Here is a 25,491-nt window from a genome sequence, read left to right as displayed (position 1 = left end):
CCTGATGGTGGCGGTCCCCGAGGATGCAGTCCATGAACCCAGCCCGACCAACCCACACAATGCTCCGGCAAAGGTGTATGGAGCGGAGCCGGCAGAGTCGAGCAGCAGCACAACAAACACACCAATGTAGCATCACAGGAGAAGACAAGCAAGCAAGAAGATGTGTACACCAATGTAGCTCGATTACTAATTCCTGCTCATCACAAATCATGCCGAGAAGGTGATGATATGCCTTGCCTTCGTCCCAAGGCAGGAGTTGCTACATGCATACCATCATGGCCAAAGTCGAGGATGGAGCTCGGCCTCCTCCTGGCGCCTAGCCCGGGGGCTCCCACCTCCATGGCTGGGCGTACAGTGAGGAACTCCATCGACGCCACCGGGGGGGGGGGGGGGTACTCTTCGGCAAGGTGCGCTCGTTCCGCTAGGGAGGAGCAGGTCGCCCGCCTCGTCAGCGCCATCGCCGCCACCGCCGGCACTGAACGTGAGCAGGCAGATCACCGGGACGCTAACCAACCTGACGTTGCGCGCCATCATGGGGGAGTGCGGCTTCCGGTGGCGTGAGGAGTTCCTGAAGACGTTGGGCGAGGCGCAGAAGAAGGTGACCTGGTTCGGCGTCGTCGGGAGCCGGAGCTAGCTGGAGCAGCGGTGGCAGTGGGCTGGAGCTTACGGAGGCTGGGGATAATCCAACGCGCTTGTCGGAGGCAGCCGCAGCCGCCTCGTTGGAGGTCTGTGGCGTGGGGCGGTTTCCATCGCCGCCGCCTCCTTCTCCTACCGCCTCCACCCGCGTTAGCTCTAGCCCGCTACCGCCACCGCCGCTTCAGCTCCCACCGGTCACCACCACTCCAGCCCCCGCCCCGTCGCCGCTTCAACCCGTGCTCCCCGCGGACGGTGGAAGGGGAGAGAAAGAGAAATAAAGAGAGAAGGGAGAAAGAGGGGGATGAGAAGAAAGAGAGAGGATGACAATTTTTTTTTGTGTATGACAAACGGGTCCCACATATATGTTTCTAATTGAAATGCCACCTAAGCGCCACGTCAACACCACAGACTAGATCAACACCGCCATGTAAGCGCCATGTCAGCGAAACCGCCATCCAAAACCACTAAGGGAGTCAAATTGCACCGGTTTCAATAGTTTGAGGAGTCGTTCTATCCAGTTTTACGGTTGAGGGTCAAGGATTAGATTCGGGTCACTTTTAAAGGAGTCAAAGTGGACTTATTCCTAGCATGGAAGCAAATTAATCTGTGTGATGGGCTGATGGCCTGATGATATATAAGCCCTTTTCAGCCTCTCAGTGGTCAGAGCGATGTGCATTATGTGCATGTCCCCTAATCAAAAATTTGCATATCAAGAATCAATATAACATCAACTTGGGTACTATATGGTTTTGAACTGTTGATAATCAGCTAGAAACTGAGTCCTGTTCGATGTGTGATTCTAGGTTTCTGAACTAACACTCTGACATGCATAATTATGTTCAGTTAATTAAAAAAATCCATGCATGGTTTATCAGATTCAGGGAGCAAGAGCTTTAATCTCCATTTACATCTTTGATTATACTAATTAAGTCATAAAGAACAATGCAAATGGCCAAATGGGGGTTTCTTCTTTTCATCATCAAGATGGATTATTGCCTTCTTAGACTGAAAATGAAAAAGACTGTCAAATGGAGTGACCCGGACTTCAGTGTTGATCTACAAGTCAGAACTCAGCAGCTATCCATGGCGATTTCACTGATTTGATCATTGCCATCGTCTCAAAATTGACCCTCTTTTTCATTGACTCAACCAATCGAATGTTTGCTATGATCGATTTTGGGAGCTTGGTTTTATCTTCAATGGCTCAACTTAAAGCTGCCTGTGTTTGACCGGGCATAACTCTACTAACTTGCAGGAAGCAAACAAAGTACAAACTGTTTGGAGTTAATCATCGGTTTAACTTATTTAATTAAAAATGATATAGTTTGATTCATTACCAATTTACCATCGTATCCCTCAAGAGCGCACGCTAAGTAATTAAGGCCCTGTTTGGCACAAATCAAAATCCCAGATCCACATTCTACAATTTATAGAGTTATTCCCTTCGGCTTCGGTTTTATAACTCTTGATGTCTTGAACAACGACACATGTCCTTCAAAACATACCAACCTACCTTTGATTATAATTTTTCATTACAATATATATATATATAAGTAGATATTTAATTTTAATAAAATACTTTTTAATGATTTTCTATACATCTTGTTCCAGTGTTTTCAAACTAAATATTTTGAATATCATTAATGGTTAAAGCTCTAATAGTTTGACTTTAACTTTGGCCAACAATCTTGTCCAAAGTTAAAAGTTATGAAACCTGAGGGAGTAAATCAATTTAAAATTTTGTATTTCCTCTAAAATAGGAATTAAATGATTCCTTCTAGTAATTATGATTCCAGATTTTTATAGATTTCTAGAGCTAGTAATGCCTAAGCTCTTAAAAATTCCAGATCTTGAGTTCTGAAACCTTGTGCGAAATAGGACCTAAATAAAATGAGAAACTGAATATTTCCATCAAATTTTATAACATAATTCCACGATATACAATAGACCACTCAACCATTTTCACAGCGCTTTGATTTCTCAAATTGGTCATCAAACAAGCCAGCCAGCCAGCCAGCTAGAGATAGCTTGACAGTCTTGTACTGTTGTACAAATAAGCATACACATATACATGTACAAATACGGTTAGAAATACACGTCTTCATCTGAAAAATACATGTCACTGTCCGAGTGTAAAAAGGGCAGAGGCTAATTAGGCGCGAAGCAAGCGAATTAAGCAAGCAGCTAGCCTAGCTAGTCGATGATCAGTGCAAAGACAAGACAAATAATATTGAATGTTTGGAATTAAGTTACTGCATCGGCCGTCGACGATCTTTCAAACATGCACACGTGTTTCTGGAGCTTTGACACGTCAGATCTCCACCATCCACAAGTTATCCTTAACCTTAGCTGATTAGGCATGCAAGGTTTTATTTTATATTGACTACTTCTCCCTGCATTTACAACCATGCAATGCAACTGTGTGTTTTCAATTAAGGAGCATCAACTAGCTAGAACGAGCGTATGTTCAGTCTTTCTTTTTTCTTGAGTAAATTTCACAAAATTTGTACTCGAAAATAATCGCTTTACTACAACTTTAACCATCGGGATTCCATAAAAACAGAACTTTAGCAAACGATATTATCAATAAGCTGTAACTTTAACATAAGGTTCTGATGACCGTGTGAGTTTTGCATCTGTGCCTGACTAGTGCTTGGGTTTAGACTCACGGCAAGCGTATAAAGTTGCAATTTTATGATGAAGTAATCAATTATTGTTGCAGTGCAGTTTTCTGAAATATCTGACTAAAATGTATTAAATTGATGTAGTTTTGATTAAAAAAACTTTAGCGAAATGTCTTTGGAATTTATAGGTATGGGCGATTGGGCATAAAATAGCATTAACATGGTGTTTTTGAACGATGCCTCTGTGATATATTGGCAAATTTTGTATTACTCATTTGGTAAAAATTTGCTATATAACACTTAAAAATCGTGGTGTTTACTGGTAGACATTATAAAAATATGGATTTGCTAAAAGATATGGAAATTTTGTGATATTTTACTGGTGGACACTAAAATCACTAAAATATTACTTTTCAATTAAGTTTGAGAGAGAATTTTACATAAATGATTTTGCTACCTTGCTTACAAACTGGCCCACTTGTCAGTATATTCAGTTTTAGAATTTCCAACTCTTCTCCAAATATTAGGCTTTGATAATCTTGAGGGCGATGTTCACCCCTCCTCCCCTTTTATGATCTTCAAATCGGACAATCTTAAGGTAGTATATATTTGAAATAGATTATTCATAGGATTAGCCACGAATTATCTACTTTGAGTATAGGGGTAAATTAAATATTTTAATAAATAAACTTACATATGTAACTTCAAATAATGCGGTAGAATTTTTTTTATTTTTGAATAATCCTATTTTTTTAGAAGCGTGAAGTAAATAATCAGCAACAATAATATGATGAATAAGCTGAAAATAATGAAATCGTTGTAATTAACCGTGGAATAGCACCATCATTTTAAAGGATGTATATCCTCTACAGTACTGCTGATGCAGTAGCAGGGGCTGCAGACAATCCCCATTGCATTTTAAACACACCTATGTGCAGATTTGTGTGAACAAACCTAGCTACAAGAACTTGTATTCGAAACTAGAGGGAGAATATCTAACAGCGGACCCCAACAGTCACAAACATGTCAATTGCTAAACGACGACGCCTATTAATTAATTATTTGATATATATAAGCATCTACTTGCTCTTATAACAAAAGGATGCGTAATATGCTAATCTAATACCCCGTGTGAATGCTTGACCTTAAGCATCATGGATTGATAAAAAAAAAGTTGATGAGTTGCACAACAAACCAAATCTCTGAAAGTGAAATTAAAGAAATCACAAAGGCATATTCATCATGCACACATATATGTGTAGAAAGAAACAAAAAATGGAGGCTAGCTAACTTCCATCCTGCACACCATGCATATGGTTAACTGAACCCAAGTTCAGCTCAATTAAACTACTATTAGTGGTTGTGTGAGACTATTCTAAACCTTAATTTAGAGGGACACAGCACAACAGTTATTACTTTGACTTGGCATCATCATCATCAGATCGTCATGAGATCAATCGAGTTGCAGATTATTCTTGTGGGACCCATTAAAATTTCCCTAGCACATAGACCCATTAATCCATCGACCACCTAACAAAGAGAGCATGTGTAGGTAGAAATGAACCATTCACACCCAGTCGCTCAGCTGCCAAGAGACATATGCAAAATATATACTCCATTCGTCGTCCTATAATATAAGAAATTTTAGACGGATTGGACAGTTTAGTATTACGGAACTGAATTCTCCTAATTAATACTACGAATCTAGATAGGAAGTTCAGTTTTATATTAAATATCCCAACCATCCAAAATCTCTTATATCTTGGGATGGGTGAAGTATATTACACATATATGATGGCTCAGCGGTTAAGATGTAGCTTATTTATATGATGGATCAAGACATAGCTTAAAAAATGTATTGTTATATATGTGATGATTCAGCGACTAAGATATAACTCGGAAAAGAATATATTTATATAGAAGAGAACAAAATATCGATCAAACCCAATGGGTTGGGTTGGTAGGCAGAAAGAAAAGCACATTTTTATTCGAGAAAACAACATGTGATTAATTCGCGTCGCGACTTGATTAGGAGAGGATATAGTAGCATCCTCAAACTTTGCTTCCAAAGCAAGGCAATCTAGAAAGGGAGAAAGATTCCTCACTAAATATCAAGTTTTTGCACTAGTGGTGATCACCAAAAGTGCTCTTGCTACACACCAAAATTAACCAAAGTACTGTGTTGAGAAAATATTTACATGCTTTTCATTCCATTTCACATCTAGCTAAGCTACCACTAATTACTGTATTAATAAAGAACTTAATCAGCCTTGCTAATCTGGGTATATCTCTCTACAGCAAAGGCCAACAAAAATAAAACCTTAAAAATTAAAATTAAAACAACATCATGGTGCAGACAAAAGAGGAGAAATAATCAAGCAATCCATATGATGCTTGGTTGATCATGTAATTAAAGAGCCTTAACTAATGGCATCTTTAATTCAATTTCTCTCTCTCTAATTAGCACTTGATGCTTACCTTAATTACCCAAACTAATCAAGTGCGAGGTTGGCTAATTAATCATCCGAAGTTGTAGCCATTAGCGTTGTTAGCCGAGGTGGTCGTCGGCCTCGCCGCCGGCAGCATCTGCGCCGCCTGGATGCTCTGCAGCAGCAGCCTCTCCTCCGCCGACGACGACTCGAACCCGTGGAGAAACATGTCGCCGCCGCCGCCGCCGTACCCGACGTCGCCGCCGCCGCCGTACTGGTGGTGGTGCTGGTGCTGTGGCCGGAACAGCTGGCTCTGCAGCGACGACGCCGCCTGGCGGTGGTGGTGGCCGAGGTGGTCGAACGACATGACGGACGCCGGTGTCGGGGACGGGCGGACGGGCATGGCGCCGCCGCCGTACTCGCCGGCGCCGAAGCTGATGACCGGGCCGCCGGCGGCGGCGGCGGTGGCGTAGGGCGGGGTGGGGATGCCGGTGAACTGCTGCACCATGGCGCGGAAGTTGGAGGTGTCGGTGTTGAGCAGCGTGACGGGCGCGCGCCGCGACGCCCTGGAGCGCCGCCGCGCGGGCTTCGCGACGCGCCCGCCCTCGATCCCCGGCAGCGCCGCCGCGCCCCCCCTCGTCGGGCTCCCCCCCGCCACCGGCGAGCCCCCGGAGGTCGGGCTCGACACCGTTCCCTCCGCCCCCGCCGCCGCGCCACCATTAACTCCGCCGCCGTAGAGCGCCGCCCAGTGCGCCGCCATGCCGCCGCCGGCGTCGCCCATGGCTGGAGTGTGGAGAGTTCTCGAGGCGGTGGAGGAGGGCGGCTACTTATAGGGTGGGCGGCGACGGGTCAAACGGGTGGGGGAGGGGTCATCTCAGCCGTCGGATGGGATTGGGGGTGGAGATCGGACGGTCGGGATTGGCGCGTGGTCGCCTTCTGGAAGCGGGGGGTTGGCTGACCAAAGGAGGAGAGAGAAGTAGAAGAAGAAGCGGGGTTTCCTCGAAAGGTCGAGGGGGTGGGGCCCACCCACTGAGGAGAGGAGATGGCGCCGTTGGCTTGAGGCAGCTTCTCTCCTTCCTCTTTTCACATCTTTTTACTACATAATCATTTATAACTATAAATCTAGTTGTTCTAAAATATAAATATTTTTAATTATAAATCTAGATTAAATGTCTGTCTAAAATTTATAGTTAGAGATTGTTATATTTTGAAATGAAGATGGTAAGATATAAGAGATTTTAGATTGATTAGACATATTAATATTATAATACTATAAATCTGAATAGGTTTGATTTATAATAATATCTATTCAAAATTTTATATATTTTGGAATAAAGGGAGTATTTATTTTTCATTTCTTTTCCGAAAGAGATTAATTTGGTTCACATTTGTGCTAATCCTTTTAACATTTTTTTGGGTGGGGTTTTGGTTGATTTGGTTGTCGTCATCGTCGGCTGTCGGCTCGGCTGCATAGTGTGATGTCGCCCGTTGATGGCGCCGGCGACCAGCGTGCGATAACTACTAGTAGTACTATAACCATGTACGGGCACACCGGTGCAGGATGCAGTACATGTGTACGTTGGCTTCACTTGAACAGGAGTAGAGTTGCTTGGATCTCATTCTCACACCACTGTCGAACGATTTGGGCTGCCTTCTACCCTCCTATTTCCTCTTTTTCCGAAAGCACATTGGTACGTTTTTTTTTTAAAAAAATAAGAAATTTACTCTGAAAACCATATTTTGATTTTTCAATTTTTTAGCTAATCTTTCGAAATAAGAAACAAAATTCACACCTCTCTAGCACAACCTTCAAGGACAAATGGTTTTGGTAAAAAGATAAAATAAAATTATGGCTGATTTTTGGACCTTTGGTTCAAGTTTAAGTTTATAAAATGGATTTTTTTATCTCTATTCTATTGTTTCGTATATACTCGGAATGCAGTATAATAATTTGTTGGTAACTGAAGAAATCAAAAGAAATGGAAGTAGCTAGTGGTGCGCAGTGGCGTAATACCTAAATGCGCATCTTCCCGGGTGCACATGATTCCAGTTATATTGATCATCCATATCCAATTTATATCATGTTAATTGCTATATTAGTCAATACCGTACAAAAATCAGCTAATACCGTTCGGCTTCCACAAACCGAGTACCAACGGTTTCACAAAAACCGGTTGGTTTTCGCGCAAAGATTGGTTTTGTGAACCTTGCACATGACTTCAGCTAGATTGATCATCTATATCCAATTTATACCATGTTAATTGCTATATTAGTCAATAATTATATCATTGTGTGTATAACATCTTCGGTAATTTTTGTTTTAGGTTCAGCACTGTTGTGCGTGGGTTATGATAGATGCACGATAGATCGAGATCTTGCGATGGCAACGATGATGATAACTCAGAAATAGCAGCTAGATCAATCATGTTAAAAACACGCGTATGAATGGACCCCGATCCGCATCACAAGTTAGCTATTACTCCGATCCCTCCGTCCCATAATATAAGGGATTTTGGATGGATATGATATATTATAGTACAGATTCATTGTACTGAGATGTATCACATCCATCTAAAATCTCTTATATTATGGGACGGAGGGTGTATATTCTTGCTATCTTGAGAGAGCTGAACATGAAAAATGCATATCAGCATATGTGCAAGCAGCCAGTGATCGGAGACGGCCGGCGAATAATTTCTTTAATTTGGTCGTCGGTCACCAAATAGAGCGCTGTCTACCCTTTACACAGCAAGCATTTTACATGTGAATTCGACAAAGGAGCTCGACGACGAGATCGATCACAAATTCAGAGGAACTTTTGCAAGCTATAGCCACGAAGCTTCAGTGCCAAAAAGACCAAAAACGACGTCTTCTCGTCGGTATATTAACCCTTTTTATTTTTTTTCCTTTTTACCGTATTCTCTTCTTCTTCTTCTTCGTCTTCGTCATCAGCGTCGTCCTCTCCCTCTTTCCCGCCCAGATGAAAGAGTAGCTAAGATGGGGACGTGGATGAGCTAGGTGAGCTGAATCTCTTCACCACGTGCCCCTTTGAAGCCTAATTTGACACTAGCCATATGTTTGTGAAACTTTCAGAAGATTTATGGAAGTTCCATTGAAAAGACGTGTGAATTACAAAACATATATACCGTCGTATGTGAGAAATGACAACTCATTGTGTAGATATACAAATGCGCAAATATATATCGTACACGCGGATTGATCTAAGATTTAATGTTTTTTTTCTTTTTTTTTACAAAGGAAGTATAACCTCCATCCTTGACACCGCGAGGATATACACACACAATTTTCAAAAGACTTACAAAAATTCCATCTGAAAGATATGCAAGTGAGAATGACAAGTGATTGTGAAAATATTTATACACATAAGCACGAACTCTACTATACATGTGGATTTCGATCTAAAAATGTTGCTGCTTGTTTGTCTTGGTCAAAAGAAGATTAATTTGGTGTGTCAAAACGGCAGCCAAGCAAAGCACTTACCAGTTGTCTTGTCTCCTTCCGTCTTAGCTACCCGATCACCAAGAGAGATATGTATATTAGTATTAATTTGTTTGTTTGAGTTTGCACGTCTCTGACTAATTGAAGGTCAAATGCGACTGGACTGTGCTGTTTGGTGGTTTTCAACATGATCGTGACTGCACCTGGGATTAAAACTCATGTAGTACAAATTGTATTCAAACTTTTATTGAGTTGACAACATAAAGCATCTTGTGTACGACGTACTTACTACAACGATGTGTGGCTACGAATTGTTTCATCAGTTCTCTCCAGTATATACGTATCACAAATTATTGTTGATACCTTTTAATTTCTTATTTTTTTTGCGAGAAATTAGAATATATCCACAAATTTATTCGAGTATAAATTTTGTACTACATGCGAATGGCTCGGCTCGAGCCAGCAAGAGCAGCTGAGCCGAGCACTGGAGTGGGGGCCCAGCTGACGTATGCGGACGAGGGGTGACGTGTGAGCTTACGTGATGACATGGGTCAAAGAGTTGACTTGATATTCTCTTCTTCCACTCCGTCGTCACATACCCACATGCTCCCTGATAATTAACATATCTACCACACACTCTCTGCTACCTCCTTTTTCTAATGAAGCATTATGAGATAGTGAGAGAGAGGGGAGGGGCTCTTGTTTTGATTGAACACCTGTTGCTTGCCTAAGATTGCTGTTTCATTTGTGATCTACAGTATTTAGATTACAATGAAATCAACCTTAACTTGCTTCAAAGCTTGGCAAAACTCAGTAAGAATTTTACTGTGTTGCATAGTTTAGCTTGCTCAACGACATGTCTTTGGGGGACAATTTTAATTTGATGAAAGGCAATTCATGGAAGGTTTACTTTTTTTTTTTTTACCTCCATGGATATCGATTTTCTTTTTTCTTTTTTATTACAGAGAAGATGCACAAGCATACACACTCAAAAAAATGTTTCAAAAGAATACTATAATAGAATATTGATGTGGCATGTTCTTTCATCAGCAAATAGTAATGCGTTACTCTATTATTATTATATAATGAAAAAAATATTGGCCCTGCTCGGCTACACTTGTTCGGTTGTGGCGCAGCCAGCATGCATAGTACTTTGTGTCAGCGGCTGCATCTTGCAGCTGAACAAGGCCATTGTATTTGCAAACTCTACGTAGTGAGAACAGCTTTGTTAGCCTAAGAAAATGACCTATTGGTCTTGGCACTAGAGTATTTACCTATCAGTTTCATGTCACTATTTTACCACATGTGAATATAGGATAATACAAAATAGAAATGGATGGAAAGAGGATAGGGTTTGGTTGGGATTTGGTGAGTACTGGGCCCCATCAATAATCTTGACCTTTCAACATTGGATTGGTGGGAAGGAAGCAGGGATTTTTAGTCTAAGATGCCTAACTAGTACTAGTAACTACCCAATTCGTATGTTCAAAGAGTATCCAAGGAACAAGAAAATAGCAGCCTCATTTTTTGTTTATGCTTTATGCTTATAAGCCAAAATTTAAATTTTCAACCTTAAATTTGGAGTTGATATTGGGATTTTTTTTCATCGTAGTTTATTTTTTCAGCCTTTGTTTTTAGATCGCTAAGAACACGTATATAGAAGTTTTATTTACAAATTATTTTTTGTTTGTAAATATGTCTTTTCGCTTAGTCCTAGTGTTGTTACTAGAGGATACACCAGTACAGGGTTCTAATAAGGCCATGTTTGGAGCTTCGGAAAAATTTCCAAATTCTTGTGGAAATTAGATTGTTTCTTCCGAATTAACGTAATTCATGTGTTCCAAACGAGATCTACGAGGTAAAAGTTTCATGTCTCTAATGATCATGAGAACTATCCTCTATAGATTTCACATAGCACTAAATGCCTTGTCTGGAACCCGATAATTGACCGCTAATTTATAAGCACCACATATATTAGCTTTGCTAAATGGAGTATGGTTTTACTTTTATGAAGTCCATACATCTCGCCTCCAAGTCAAAGGTTTGCTAGGAATTTTCCCGGTGCTTTCGCCTTTGTTAGGTTGCACCCTTTGTCCTTGGACGTCAATTCTTTCTTTGAAAGCTCCTAGTCACTTCATCAATTGAAACCACTTAGGCCCAGTTTAGTTTCCCAAATTTTTTTCCCAAAAACATCACATCGAATCTTTGGACACATGCATGAAGCATTAAATATAGATAAATGAAAAAACTAATTGCACAGTTAGGGAGGAAATCGCGACACGAATTTTTTGAGTCTAATTAGTCCATGATTAGCCATAAGTGCTATAGTAACCCACATGTGCTAATGACGGGCTAATTAGGCTCAAAAGATTCGTCTCGCGGTTTCCAAGCGAGTTATAAAATTATTTTTTTCATTCGTGTCCGAAAAACCATTCCGACATCCGGTCAAATATCTAATGTGACACCCAAAATTTTTTTTTCGCGAACTAAACAGGCCTTATATGCCTTGCTATATCAGTCCATCCGCTTGTTTTTTGTTAGAAAAAAAGAGATGAGAACTCTTTTTGTCCTAATTTCTTTTTGGTCTATGGAACAAAACTAAGTGCACCTTTGAAATACAGGATTGAGAAAATGCTAGAATAAGAAAAAAAAATCATAGGACCTAGATATAGGGATGCAAATATAAAACAAATGATTACAAAATACATATATATACAGAGACGACCTGGATAGACCATAAAAAAACACTAGAGGAGAGATGAGACTCGAATGAAAGTCTCTCTAAGGTTGAACCTTAAGTTAACTTTCCCAATAAAATCTCTTTATCTTGAGCCATTCTGTAGGAATTACGTGATTGTTGTATTCTTAATATTTTGTTCCAAATGACCAAATAAAATTTTTTCCTGTGAATCAAATCCTACAAATTTCCTCAGTTTTTCATACAAATCAAAAGGGTCCTAAATATTTATCCGTAGAGGTTTAGGCCTAAATGGAACCTACAAATTTCACTGGAAATAATTCAATCCATGTAGGAACGGGGATTTTTCCCGTATTCCAAAAAAGCCTAGATGGTCTAATCTGGGTTATCCAAACAAATCTTAAAATCCCGTTAGACTGCAATTCAAACAAGAATATATAAATTCTCTTCGCTCCAAACAAGCCTAAAAGCTCTCTTACTGACAAGTGACAAAAAACGTGCATGCTCCTCCCGAAATATATTCACATATATACCCTACTACAAGTCCAAAGTGTGCCGTTGAATATTCAAGTCATAGTTGTCCGGCACAAGTATTTTCCACAATACCATCATACATATAGTGTTGAGATCGGTCTATGCACCTTCTAGAACCTTCGTTCTCTAAGGTACAAGGACCCTTAATTAGGTGTCAACTTGTTGCATGGGGAGTCATTAGACGTGGTCAAAGGAACAAAAAAGAAAGTTGCTTTGCTTAACTACGGTCCACTTCGGGTTACTATCGAGGGTGCTTAGGCTCCAAGCATCCCACTGATGTATGATGTATGATTAACACGGTAAATGATGTCAAACCAGTATACTACTAGTTGCTACTTTCCATGCTGTGACTCGGACACAGTATGAAGTAACAGTAAAACTATTATGTATCTGAAGGCAGATAAAATAGTCACCACACTAAATATAAGCAGTGTTTTTTGCTTAAAACATGTAAAAGTAACTAGCTTTCATTGTCTGTGCAGATTTGATTAAAATGGACTGGATCATCCATACTATTCATACAGCTTGGCCGACAGCGAATTTGCTGACCACAAAAAGGTCGCAAAAACGTGCTGTTTCAGCCTGAGATGAAGTAACAACTCAGCACAATTTCCAGTTCAACCCCAACGATTTTTCGCCGTCAAAGAGGCACGCACAGATGCGTATGCATCGTACAAATAATCGAATAGTATATACTTCTATACACCATCACATCATGAGCGAAAAAAGAACTAAGGAGTAGGAGTAGCTGGCTTTACTTACCCTTGTATTGGTTGTTGTCTGCATCGATGCATTTATTCCTGTGTGCTTCTTGTTTCCTGCACTGCATGCATCCCGCTGCGGCACGGCACAAGCACAGCTGCACAAAACGAACACCTCAATATGATAAACCAGAGGTCCATGTTTTGCACAGCCTAACATTAATTTGATCCACGTCATAATGCTGTGGCTACCTGACAAGAAAGCACGAGACTGAAACCTAACTTGCTTCCATTCTCTGAACTTACTACTACCGAATGGCATGCTGCCACAGCCTAGATCAGGTTATCTGAGTTTAGAAGAAACCGGACACCTCAGGTGAGACATGAAGCATGAGTTGCTGGGTGCAATGATCGGCTTAGATTAGATCTACCAACATCATCATCATCTAGTCAGTTTGGCATTAAGTGTGTGTACTATTGTTTTAGGTGCAGAATTTGAGCCCATGTGTCGAACAGAGATAGCACTGATGCATGAAATGCTGTCCCTACTGCTACGGGAGATGTTGTCACGAACATAGTATTGTTTCTGTTCATAGAACTGCTTTAAGTACTTGATTAAGGCATATGCTATGAGAAGTCAAGCGATACCTTTTGGTGCCAACTGGTGGATGATCAGGTCCTTCTCCTCACTCTGCACCATAACCCGCTCTTCGTGTGAATTGTTGCGCCTGTCACCATCTCCACTTCATCGGGTGATCCTCGCAGCTCCACATCAAACTTTTGCAATAGCAGGGCCAGGGCTACTGTCGACTCGAGGAGTGCAAACTGGTCTCCCACGCATTTGCGGGGTCCTCCGCCAAAAGGAAGGAAAGCAAAGTCTGCTAAAATCTGGTAACAGCAGGTTTGTTATGTTGTCAATTTGTTAGTAAAAGGACATCTAAAAGGTAGTAGAGAAAAAAAGGAGACTAGCCAACCTCGTTAGGATACATAGCACCAGGACTCCGGTCAGGATCAAAACCAGCCCACCCTTCTATGCTCTCATCCTTTTTTGGTACTGAAAATCTCTCTGGTTCAAACTCATCTGGCCGATCCCAAAAGTATGGAGATCTATGGAGGTTGTATATCTACAGAACCAACAATTTCCGTAAGTCGTGGAACAGACTCAAATAGGAGACAAGTATAGCTTTAATTACTATCCTAAATCTAACAACTGTCCATCTTACCGAAAGAAATATATCGGTTCCAGCTGGTATTTCATATCCTTCTTTTGCACCATTGTACCCACCTGGACAAAGGGGCATGAGATAATCAGTAGGAAATTACAATGTTCATAGTTTATTTAGGACACTACGGGATTGAAGGATCCAGGGAAGCATGTTCATGGATTTAACAAAGTTGGAAAGCAAGATACTCTTCCTGTTACTCCCGTTTTTTTTTTTTTGAAACAGAGAGAGATCTCTCCCATTTCATTAACGAAATGTAACGATTACTAAACATAATTCATCACTACAAATGATAGGAACTAAAGAACACAGAAAAATCCTGCATTGTAAAGCAATGTGGCTGAACCAATGTAGTAATAGCACCATGCTAATTGTAAATAAACTATAAATTCCACACAAGTAAATATAGGAAAAACATCCAGCCTATGAATAATGTGCATGAAATTTTCATAGGCAAACTGGGGACATGAGTACACGACACACTACAAACATTTAGGACTTGCTCAAGACACTGCAAATTGTGGCTCAGTATGAGAACATTGCCAAATGGCAGCTTTGCCATAACAAAACGAACCCACCATATTAAGATACCACATGTTGATCAGCGACAATTTCGCTAATCACGATAAAATGAAGATTAACAAATACGTTCGTTTTATGAGTATGCAATATCATCCTTCCATTCATACTTTCTTTGAGAAAAAGAAGATTAGAAGCATATGTTAATATGTATCCCTTTCCAATAAATAGAACTTTAATCATCACACCACATGCCCTTCAATATCCGGCATGTGTCTACCTAACTAACTTGTGACTTTAACATAACCCTTTTGATTTAGGAGAAATCTGAAGACTTCAGGGACAAGATTACCTGGCAATTTATCTGGCCGCAGAGCACGCCTGATTAACAATGGTGGCTGGGGATACAAGCGAAGAGCTTCAACAATTATCAGTCTTATGTACCTAAGCACATTCAAGTGAAAGCGCAAAGCCAATTTATTTCTCAAAAAATATTTGTATAGAACAACTAAAATACAGTTCAATTCACAGGAATGGCACTATGAAAGGTAACATACTCCAATTTCTTGAGCTGGTCCACATTAATTGTCTCATTGCTGAGTACAGAATCAACCTCTGCCTGTGCTTTTCTCATCTTGGAGGGATTCTGCACCATATTAGAATATGATTGGTACATACATACAGTGATACCCAACCCAACTAGTAAACCATAACTAGTGAACTATGCATGGTACAAAAAGGACTTATATACCTGGGCTAGTAGAAAAACAGACCATGTCAAAACAGCAGCAGTTGTTTCATGCCCAGCAATAAGCATTGTCATAAGGTCATCTCGAAGCTAGCACAAAACATGTATTGTTGTCAACTTATTTGCCACGTGTGGGAAGAAATAGGCGTCATAGTATACCAAGTTCACAACAATATTGATGACTACCTGGCGATCGTCAACATCAGCTCCCCGCATATCAACAAGGAACCTCAGCAAGCTGGCATCCTACAAGCATGATGGAAAACGAACCTATTGGTCATAAGTCATAACAACGAAATGTGGTGCTCGCCAATGAACAAACACAGTAAGGTATCACCACAGCCAACCTTCAATGATGAGTAATCTCTTTGCTGGAGCTTTTCGACATCAGCTTCCTACATTTCATGTTTGTGAAACATCAAAACCAGTACTAGATCTAAAACATGCACTATGTATGAATAGAACAGCAGTTCAAACAAACCTGTCTTGTCTCTTTTGCATTTTTTATGAGACTATCAAGGCAATCATTAATAACCTTGAGGTCACTGTGGAACTTGCGTTGCCTTGGAACTATCCATCTAGTTAAAGGAAGATTCCAATAGGGAATGTAAAAAGTGGATCTGTGCTCAGCTTCAAAAAGAGTTCCGTATACTGCCTGCAGGAAAAAGAAATTAAAATCCCATAAATAAGGGAAGAGAAAATAGCAGAAAGGCATGCCATGTGATCATGTATTCATGTCTACTAACAATAGACGTCCGACATAAACATTGCTCCATAACATACTCAAATGTTCCAGACTATTACCACGCATGCAATTCTTGTGAAGAAATAACCATCATATATTAGAGGTTTAGAACTATAGGTATTATATGATGCTCACCTTGATCACAGGAGATTCTTTGGTAACCGAATCAAAATCAAAATTGAACACGCCCAAGCCAATTATGTCGAGAGCCAAATTAGAAAACTCAGCTTCAAGGTCCACTATGGTATACTTTTCCCCATGTTCGCCCCTTTCAATAAGCTCTTCAAGCTTAAATATTGTTCTCTCTGAACACTTAGTAAATACTCCCACCATAGCATCTATGAATAAGGCATGGAACCCGGGGGTTATAACTGCACAACAAAGAAATTGGAAAAGGTGCACCATGAGCATGCCATTGAGTGAAATACAAACATAAAGTCCGCAATAGGCTATGAAACAGTTTGGTTCATAAAAAGGCAGGAAATAGTTTAATTATATCAGTCAATTGTCTGATAAATAGGCCCATTACTATTGGCAACTGCAATTTTTATACCTTTAAAAAGTCAAACAGTATGGCCTTAGATGAGCACACAGAAACATGCAACATTTCACTCAGAACAAACCCAAAAGTGCACAAACTAAGATTCAATATCCAACCTTTCTAACCTTTTCTCCTTTGCTTCCAGGTATCAAGGTCAGCAGGTATAAGACCCTTCCCCATTATTGGTTTTAAAATTTCAGCAAGAACTCCCTGATTTCAAGTACATAAATATGTAAGAAAGAAACCTAACAAACTAAACAGTAGTCTAGTAGCAACATTAGTTATCCATGATATATATTAATACAGGTAAAATTCAGTTGCTACAACAGAGCACATGCTATAAATCAGCTGACACCTGACAGCCATCATGGTAAAAAAAAAATTATGATCCAATACCACCTACAGTTGAGCCAACAAAGGATATTCATAAAATGTGCATTAGAAGAATACCTTATCATAACAGAAAGCATTTTCTCGCAGGATATGTCTAGCAACAATTGGATCGGAGACAACAACAAATGCCTTGGGTCCAAAAGCGAGTTTGTACACAGAGCCATGCTGCAAACAAATCATGATAGGTTAGCATTGTTGCAGGGGCGAAGCTACAGCCATTCATAGCGGTCAGTTGACCCCGACGACGTTTTGCAAACCTCTCAAACCCTCTTTATTTTACCATCTATGACCCCAGCGAAGAGAAAAACTAGACCCCAGTGATATTGCTGATTGTTCCGTCAAAACCAAACTAGTGACTAGGAACGATACTAACAAACAACAAATAGAAAATTAGCTAGCACTTATGATTTATACGTCAGCCCAATATACATATACGATTGTGATTTGGGTCCAAAAATAACTCCACAAATACTCTTGTTGCGTCATCGTATTCCTTCGAGCACTTTGTCCCGCACCGGCGTTGCACATCTTGACATCTTATATCATCTTATTTCTAGCAGAACGGAAGGCAATAAATTAGTGGTTTTGATAATCTTTGGTGCATTTGGTGTGTTTTACAAATTAATAATGTATAGTTTTTAACAAATTTGTAGACATTTCATTTTATCATATTGTCATTAATTTTGTCTTGTATTATGTATAGTCTTAGATCATTAATTACAAACTAGATGACATTTCCGATTTAATGTTGGATTACAATGTAGCGATATGACATTTTTCACCAAATTTTAATAAGTTTTGATATAGTTTTGCCGTGAATTCTCCAAAAACATTCAAAATTTCACTCAGAATATACTTTTCGTCCCACGTCGAAACATCAAAATTACATGATTTTTGGTCGGTTTTGGTCGAAAGCATAAACCCTGGTTAACACTGACCCCGGTGACCATTTATCCTGGCTTTGCCCCTGCATTGTTGCACAACTTGTCCACATATCTACTTGATTATGAACCTAATGGTAAATTGGTAATGTAAGTCACTAATGAGAATCAAAAGAAATAATGCATAAACCTGAACAGCAGGGACGCAAGCCAACTATTGGCATATATCTTCACTGTTTTTATGAATGGTGAAATGTACATTTAGCAATGCATTTATGAAGTTGCAAACAAAAAAAAAAACTTGAAGGCGTGCTAATTAAAAAAAAAGGGTGTGAAGTTTGTGATGTGGAGTTAAAAAAATCGCTAGAATTGCAAAACAACTTTAAGGCAATAAGGCATGCTAACTAAACAAACAGTCAAGTTTGAACATGGAGTTCAAAAATGGCGTTGAACCATAAAATTCAGACAGTCAATAATAAAATGTACATAGCATTAAAATTTGTGTAATCATGTAACGTAGTTTGGAGATGAAATAGTGGACAAACATGCTTTTGATCATAAGAGAACGAAACGTATGTGTGATTGCAGTAAGTGGAAAAAAAAATTAGCAAGTGCAACGAAGTAGCGCAGTAGCGATGAAATGTGCGTGGGATATTGCAAATACTAATGCAAGAGCCACAGATTGATTGGGGTGATCACCTCGAGGAACCAGTCGTAGAGCGAGAAGAAGAGTGGCCGGCCGAAGAGGTCGGTGACGGCGCCCTCGGCGACGGGCATCGCGCCGAGGCTCCCGCCGCTGAGCAGGTTGGTGAGCAGGTTGCTGGCGTTGTCGAGCAGGCCCCGCTTGGACTTGGGCTTGTCGTCGACGCTGGACGACTGGCACCTTCAACAACAACAACAACCACCATAACATCACCCCCCCCCCCACCCCAAACACCACAGCTCAGCCACCCGCGCACAGAGAGGCAATCGGTCGAGCACCTGGCGTGCGCGCGCGCGCGCCCCCCAAGGCCGCAGAAGGCAACGTAATACGTACCTGACGACGGGGAGGCGCCTCCTCCCGCGGAGAGCGGGGCACGCGGCGTGGCGACGCGGCGAGGCGTCGGCCTGCCACGGGTGGGGCGTGGCGGCGGCGGCGGCGGTGGCCGCGGTGATCGCCATGGAAGCGAAGCCGAAGTGAAGCGAAGTGAAGCGCGGGGTGGTCACTGGCCAGAGATGGATAAGGCCGGCTCGGTGCGCGCCTGGGCGTGATATTGTGGTGCGGTCGCGCTCGGTCGGAAAGCGCGGCAGCCACCGACACCGACCGCACAACGTGTCCCGGTCGGCGCGGCATGTGAGTCACGGCACGATGAAATCGGTGGGCGATGCACCAGACCAGCCCACTGCATTAGGTAATTTATTATTTTATTTCGTTATTAGGTAGGGGCAAAGGTTGGTTGGTTAGGTAGGAGTATAGTATTATTGTTTTATTTTAGGACTTGTTCAGATTATAGCCAAAATAAATCTTACTAAATTTTGATAATGTTAAAATTGTAGCAACAAACTAAACGTAGATATTTTTTTTGACAACTTTATAAAAAAAAATGGTATGATTGAAGATGACATCAAAGTGATCCGGCTCTTAAAGTTGGATCTAACGAGGTATTATGATAATTTTTAAGTTTAATTTAATATTTATGTTAATTATATATAGCTAATTATGATAATAGAGTTATAATAATATAGTATAAAAAAGATTTGTCAAGAGAAAACCACTCACTAGTGCTAATTGTTTTATTTAACATTGATTTTGAAGATACCTGAAACAAATGCATTTAGATCATTTTTATTTTTGAATTCAAATAAAATCTAGTTTGCAAGTCCTAATGTCCGCATTTACGGCTAATTATTTTTTCAGTGATACACGACGTATTCGTCGACAGCGAGATGCTTATAGTGACTTATTAATCTCGAAGATATACCGATACAATCTTGTAGAGTTGCTCCGCGCATATGAAGTCCAAAAATTTGTACTACGTTTCTTAAAATAAAATGCAATGTAGAGTATCAAGATACCACCAAAAACGATTTTAGAACCGATGCATATCATTTCACTCTTGGGTAGGACCAGTCGATCTCGCCTTGGGTCCAGTAGAATAATGGCCCAATATTGAATTACACAGGTGCACTTGCCCCATCCCAGCCCAAGCCCACACGTGACGTAGTGGGCCGTGCTATTATCTTATATCGGAAAAAAAAGAGAGGAAGAAAGCGTGATTGACCTCTCGTTATCGTGGACTTCATTCTAAAAAAAAAAGAAAAAAGAAAGAAAAAAGAAAGAAAGAAAGAGCATGGAGGCGGAGGCGGCAATGGCGCCGGCGGCGGCGCCAGCGGCGGCGACAGGGGCGGTGCGGGTGGAGAAGGTGAGGGGGAGGTCAGCGGTGACCAGGTGCTTCGCCAAGTACCCGCTCAAGCTCATCGCCCCCTCCAAGGTTCCACCACCTCCTCCATCCATTATATAGATTGCCTTCGCTTGTTTGCTGCGATGAGCCACTGACCTCACCTCGTCGGCGATCCTCTGGCAGGCCGGGCGCGCGTCCTCCGGCGCCGCGTGGCTCTACGCCATCACCTACGGCGGCGGCATCGTCTCCGTGAGCCGCCGCATCGCCTCCTCTTCCTCCCCCGGATTGCAATCAACCAACCAACCAACAGTTTGCCTCCTTTCTCGAGAGAGAGGCAATCGTGAGTGCGAGTGTCTGATGCGTTTTTGTTCTTCTTTTTTGGGGGCTGTGCTTGTAGGGGGACATCATCTCCTGCACGGTGGCCGTCGGCGACGGGTGCGCGGCGGCGATGACCACGCAGGCCTCCACTAAGGTCCTTTTTTCTTTCAATTGTTCTCATGCGATTGGCCGAGTAAATACTGTTTACATTTCCTTAGTTGGAGAAAATGACATAGGTTAGTGAACGAATGTTTCTCATAAATGCTTACAGCTAGAACACTTTTAGGGCCCCCCCCCCCCCCCGTATTTTTTTTTCCTTTTTGAAAGAAGGGCAAAATCTTTGCCAACTTTAGGGTCCCTTTTGAAATGATGGATTGTCATAAGAATTTTGAAGGATTTAATCTTCTAAATGATTTTTTATTTCTATCGAGCCAAGGATAGAGAATATTCCATATGAAGTAAGCAAGAGGCCCAACCTCTTGGAAACTTTCCTTTGCTTTGTTAGTTTCCTATGATGCTATCAAAGGGCTCCTCTTCATCTTTCCTGTGTTTTTCATTCCTGTAGGATTAGAGAAACATGCAACTTCAATTCCTGCGTTTTTCCTATCCCGCGTTTCAAAGGGACCCTTAGATAATGTTACAGCTAGAGCTAGAGGGGTCTTGATGTCAATTCCATATAAGTGTAGGGTATGCTATTAGAATTACCAAATGCAACCTAGGACTTAAACTAGTCTATTGTAATAACATGATATTGGGCTTTGTGCGTCTTTGACACAGCAGCTGGGTTATAGCAATGCACCCGTAGTCAAGTGTAATAACATACTTCATTATCGAAATTTTAACTGAAAAAAGTTAGTTCTTGAGGAATATATTGATTTTTTTTAACGAACCATATATATTGATTGTTTTATGTTTGTCAATGGCCAAGTGCTTGTTTAGGTGTACAAGGCCGTGGATTCAAAATGTTCTGAGCAGGTGCTAGAGGTAATGCTCCTTCGAAATTTCGATACTCCTCAGAATTTCTTACTAGGGAACTTCAACTTTTTTTTTAAGAAAATAGCAATTATAATGATTCTTCATTATATGCAGTAGGCAAGAGTTGGAGAAGATGCACTCTTTGCACTTATTCCAGATCCTGTAACCTGCTTCTCAATGGCTCGATACCACCAGAAGCAAGTGTTTCATGTCTTTCCCAATTCAAACTTAGTCGTTGTAGACTGGTTTACAAGTGGTCGTTACGAGAGTGGAGAAAAATGGAATTTCAGCTTCTACAAGAGCATCAACCATATTCTTTTGGAAGATCAGCCTCTATTTATTGACTCGGTAAGAGCTCACCTTTCAGCTTCTCCTAACATTTGCCTGATTAATCTTGTTCATCCCCACTCTAATCATCGGTTGTGCTTAATGCCATGCCACATAACCTCTTCTAATGTCTGAGCAGGTTTTATTGGAACAGAGCTCAAATTTTAGTATTGCTGACCGAATGCAGGAATACAATGTGGTTGCAATGGTTATTTTGCTGGGGTAAGGCCATCAAACACTGAAATTTGCCTTCTGCACAGGTCTTCTCGACCTTTGCAGATATGACTTTGGCTACTGCCTATGTGCTGCTTCGGTTTTCACATAATCAACCGTGTTCTTTTGTCTTTGGTAGTTACTACAATTATGCTAGTTGAGGATCTTTCAGAATTTCTAGAAAATTGTAGGGAATCAGAGGAATCCATGGACCATAGTTTACTTCAGATTTCGAAGAAAATTGTTGGGAATCAGGAACTATGGACTATGGTTCACTCAGTCTAACAAGTTACTAGTGGAATCCCAGATGGCTAGATCTGGATTACTTACAGACAATGGTTCAGTGAATCAGTGGCATACTTTCCCTTGCAGACCAAAGTTAAAGCACATACAAGATCAGATGCAAGATGAGGTAAAAAAGATGATGTCTGTACAACTGCGCCCTCCCACTTCTGCCGGAGGTCGCTACTCGACAAGATCACAACCCCTACATCCCCAGAGGCCTCCAATCATCGCCTCCTGTAGTCCATTCGGTCGCATGGTTTGTTACTTCCCCAGCTTTCCTGACACTACCACGACAATTTTCTAGAAACATGTGATAACATCTTTTTTTCTTCCTCTTGCTGAAGGGCACTGGGATGGTTGCTCGGATAACCGCAGTGAGCACAGAATCTGTGTACAGCTTCCTGAGACATCATCTGGCAGCACTGGAACCATTCCTTGGCGCTTGCCCATATCCTGCATCATGAAGCTAGCGGCCATCTGACTGTTGATGGATCATCATGAAATCTTCACTTCCGACGAAGAATGAAGATGTAAAAATTGTCTTCGCATACGCCTGCTCCCCGTAGTTGATTGAGCATGCTTTGATTTTGGTTGTACATGTTATAGTTCTTTGTGAATTTCTGAGTAAAAGAAGATACTCTGGGAATTGGGCAGCTGATGATCATGACCCTCTTTCTGTACTTTACAATAAATCCTCCTTCCTAGTCTTGGTGGGCCAGGCTGAAATGTTGGATTCGTTGGGCTGGACCCAACTTATGTTAGTTGGACCAGATAATTAATTCATCAGCAATGCAAAGATTGTTGTACACTGCTGCAGAGATTCCACAGGCCCACACGCTGACAAATTGCAATGCACTGGAGGCACTTGAAACCACATAATCCTCTGCTGCTTGCACGTGCCAAGAAGCACGCATGTGAGCTTTTTATGGTGGTACAGCACGTCACTAACCACGTTTTCTGTATATGGATTTCGAACTACCGTTGGATCGAAAAATAGATGTTTGAGATTTGTTCACATCATCATGAGTAAAAATTTTACTCGCAGATTTACTCATAAGTAAAAATTTTACTGGGTGGACGAATCTGGAATGTCCATTTTTTGATTTAACGGTAGTTTCTAGTTTTCCATTATATATGGTTTACACTACATATTTCCTCCAGAAAGACAATGGTGAACGCATGACTAAAATTTAGATATTATAGCCGGTGTTAGAACAATAATTGTCAGGGGTCCAATTGTCATAGATAGTTAATTAGCAGATGTGTACGTAGAGCGATAGTAGTATCACACGTAGACACTCCATGATTGCGGAGAGAGGATGAGGAAGAGGAAGAGGACGAGGAAGGAGACCAATGGTCAAAGTGATTGTACAATAATGGTGGGAGTGGTGGGGTTTCTGAAATCTGAATTTTTGAAGGGGGCTCTGAGAGAAGGTACAGATGGGGAAATGGGGGCTGCCTCCCTTTCTCCTGCAGCCTCAAGGATGGGGGCCCATCTCAAAGCCCACTGCCATTTAGAACCCCACCCCTTTTGTTCCCCAGCTTTCTTCCCTCCATCATTGGGCCTTTTACTGCACCATCACTAACAACATGACACAAAACACATCACTTCATATCTACTATCTTTTTTTCTGTCCCCTCCCCTATGTCTATCTCCTACAAAATTTCAAACCCTAGGCTATGTGAGACTCCAAGATTCTACGCGTACATCTTGCGGCAATCCAACCCTTTCCTACGACACTATTCCAAGAGCCGTGAACCAAGAATTTTGTTGAAAATAGTATAGTTACAAAAATAGTACAGTTAAGAAATTAACCTCATGTAAAATTTCTCGCATTCAAAACAAGGACTTCCAATTTGCGTAGTGGATATTTTTGCTGGATGAAAAGCAATCAATATATGGGCAGGCATTGTTGGTGGTGACCAATTAACTCCAAGTGCATGGGACATGGGAGACATGGTTGTGCACTGCTCCAAAAACCACCACCAGTTTGGGATGGTCCATGCTTCCAGGGCCAATTATTTCTATCATCTTATCTATCAAGCATTCTAGCTAGCTATCTATCTAGATCTTCTTCCATTGATCTCTTCTCATCCAGTCATCCTCCTCTTAAACCTAGTCTTCCTCACTTGTGGATTGTGGTGGTCCTCTCCTCTCCTCACTTGGCAATGCATGCCATGGAAAAAGCCTGCTTACAAAGACCTGCTTCTTTGGACTGGTCCCACTTCTGCAATTATAGGGGGGCATCAGATCACTGTGAGAAAATTGAACCCCCAACCAGCTCTTGAAGTTGTAGAGGTTTCTTGATTCTCTTTTTCTATTTTAATCGCTTTATACAGTGACATATTTTTAGGCATTTAGTGTTAATGAAATATCCAACTCTTCGAAAACCTCCCCTACGATATGCTACCATTATGCTTTCTCATGTTAAAGTTTTTGAAATTTCCTACATGAATTAGATATATGGTAATTCATAAAAATTGATAAATTACATTGCTGCGTGATTGTTATTCGGGGCATCGGGCTTAGGCCCTACATGTCATCCACACATTTAATACTCCTCCGTCCCACAAAGACTTCATTTTTGGGTTTCTGCGTCCAACATTCGACCGTCCATTTTATTTGAAAGATTTACGAGAAAAAAATAGTCACGCATAAAGTACTATTCATGTTTTTATCATCTAACCAAAAAAAATACTAATTATAAATTTTTTTAAATAAGACAAAGCGTTAAACGTTGTATCCAAAAACTGAAAAATGGAGTCTTCGTGGGACGGAGGGAATACTATCTTATTACCTCCGTCCTAAAATATAAAGAAGTTTAGCCATATATTTGTCTTGCCAAAATCCGTATTTTAGG

General features: G+C 41.0%; 3 protein-coding genes across 4 annotated transcripts; 1 reads left to right on the top strand and 2 right to left on the bottom strand.

Moving 5' to 3' along the window:
* Positions 1-5,425: 5,425 nt before the first annotated feature.
* Positions 5,426-6,490, bottom strand: LOC4328452 (uncharacterized). The gene has a single exon (XM_015767823.3). The coding sequence runs from the start codon at positions 6,468-6,470 to the stop codon at positions 5,781-5,783; it is 690 nt and encodes a 229-aa protein (XP_015623309.1). The 5' UTR covers positions 6,471-6,490; the 3' UTR covers positions 5,426-5,780.
* Positions 6,491-12,831: 6,341 nt separating this feature from the next.
* Positions 12,832-19,479, bottom strand: LOC4328451 (cytochrome P450 97B2, chloroplastic). Of its 2 annotated transcripts, none has more exons than XM_066307335.1 (15): positions 19,168-19,479; positions 18,831-19,007; positions 17,308-17,415; positions 16,983-17,067; positions 16,452-16,687; positions 16,053-16,226; positions 15,919-15,966; positions 15,758-15,817; positions 15,575-15,661; positions 15,381-15,469; positions 15,176-15,267; positions 14,305-14,366; positions 14,056-14,205; positions 13,730-13,969; positions 12,832-13,239 (listed from the first exon to the last, which is right to left on the bottom strand). In XM_066307335.1, exons 1-14 carry the CDS (start codon positions 19,462-19,464, stop codon positions 13,754-13,756), a joined length of 1,881 nt encoding a protein of 626 aa, XP_066163432.1. In that variant the 5' UTR covers positions 19,465-19,479; the 3' UTR covers positions 12,832-13,239; positions 13,730-13,753. The 2 variants fall into 2 exon arrangements, with proteins under 2 accessions (XP_066163432.1, XP_015626801.1); XM_015771315.3 differs by having other exon boundaries at positions 18,831-19,014; positions 19,168-19,352.
* Positions 19,480-20,401: 922 nt separating this feature from the next.
* On the top strand, positions 20,402-23,442 carry LOC4328450 (urease accessory protein D-like). Its single transcript, XM_015771316.3, has 8 exons — positions 20,402-20,602; positions 20,696-20,761; positions 20,910-20,984; positions 21,770-21,814; positions 21,923-22,153; positions 22,272-22,354; positions 22,718-22,886; positions 22,975-23,442. The coding sequence occupies exons 1-8, from the start codon at positions 20,462-20,464 to the stop codon at positions 23,092-23,094; spliced, it is 930 nt and encodes a 309-aa protein (XP_015626802.1). The 5' UTR covers positions 20,402-20,461; the 3' UTR covers positions 23,095-23,442.
* The last annotated feature ends 2,049 nt before the right edge of the window (positions 23,443-25,491 follow it).

The sequence above is a fragment of the Oryza sativa genome, chromosome 2 (assembly GCF_034140825.1).
Source record: "Oryza sativa Japonica Group chromosome 2, ASM3414082v1".
NCBI classification, from domain to species: domain Eukaryota; kingdom Viridiplantae; phylum Streptophyta; class Magnoliopsida; order Poales; family Poaceae; genus Oryza; species Oryza sativa.
The sequence above is the reverse complement of the archived record's forward strand: the minus strand, read 5'-3'. Positions and strand labels throughout refer to the sequence as shown.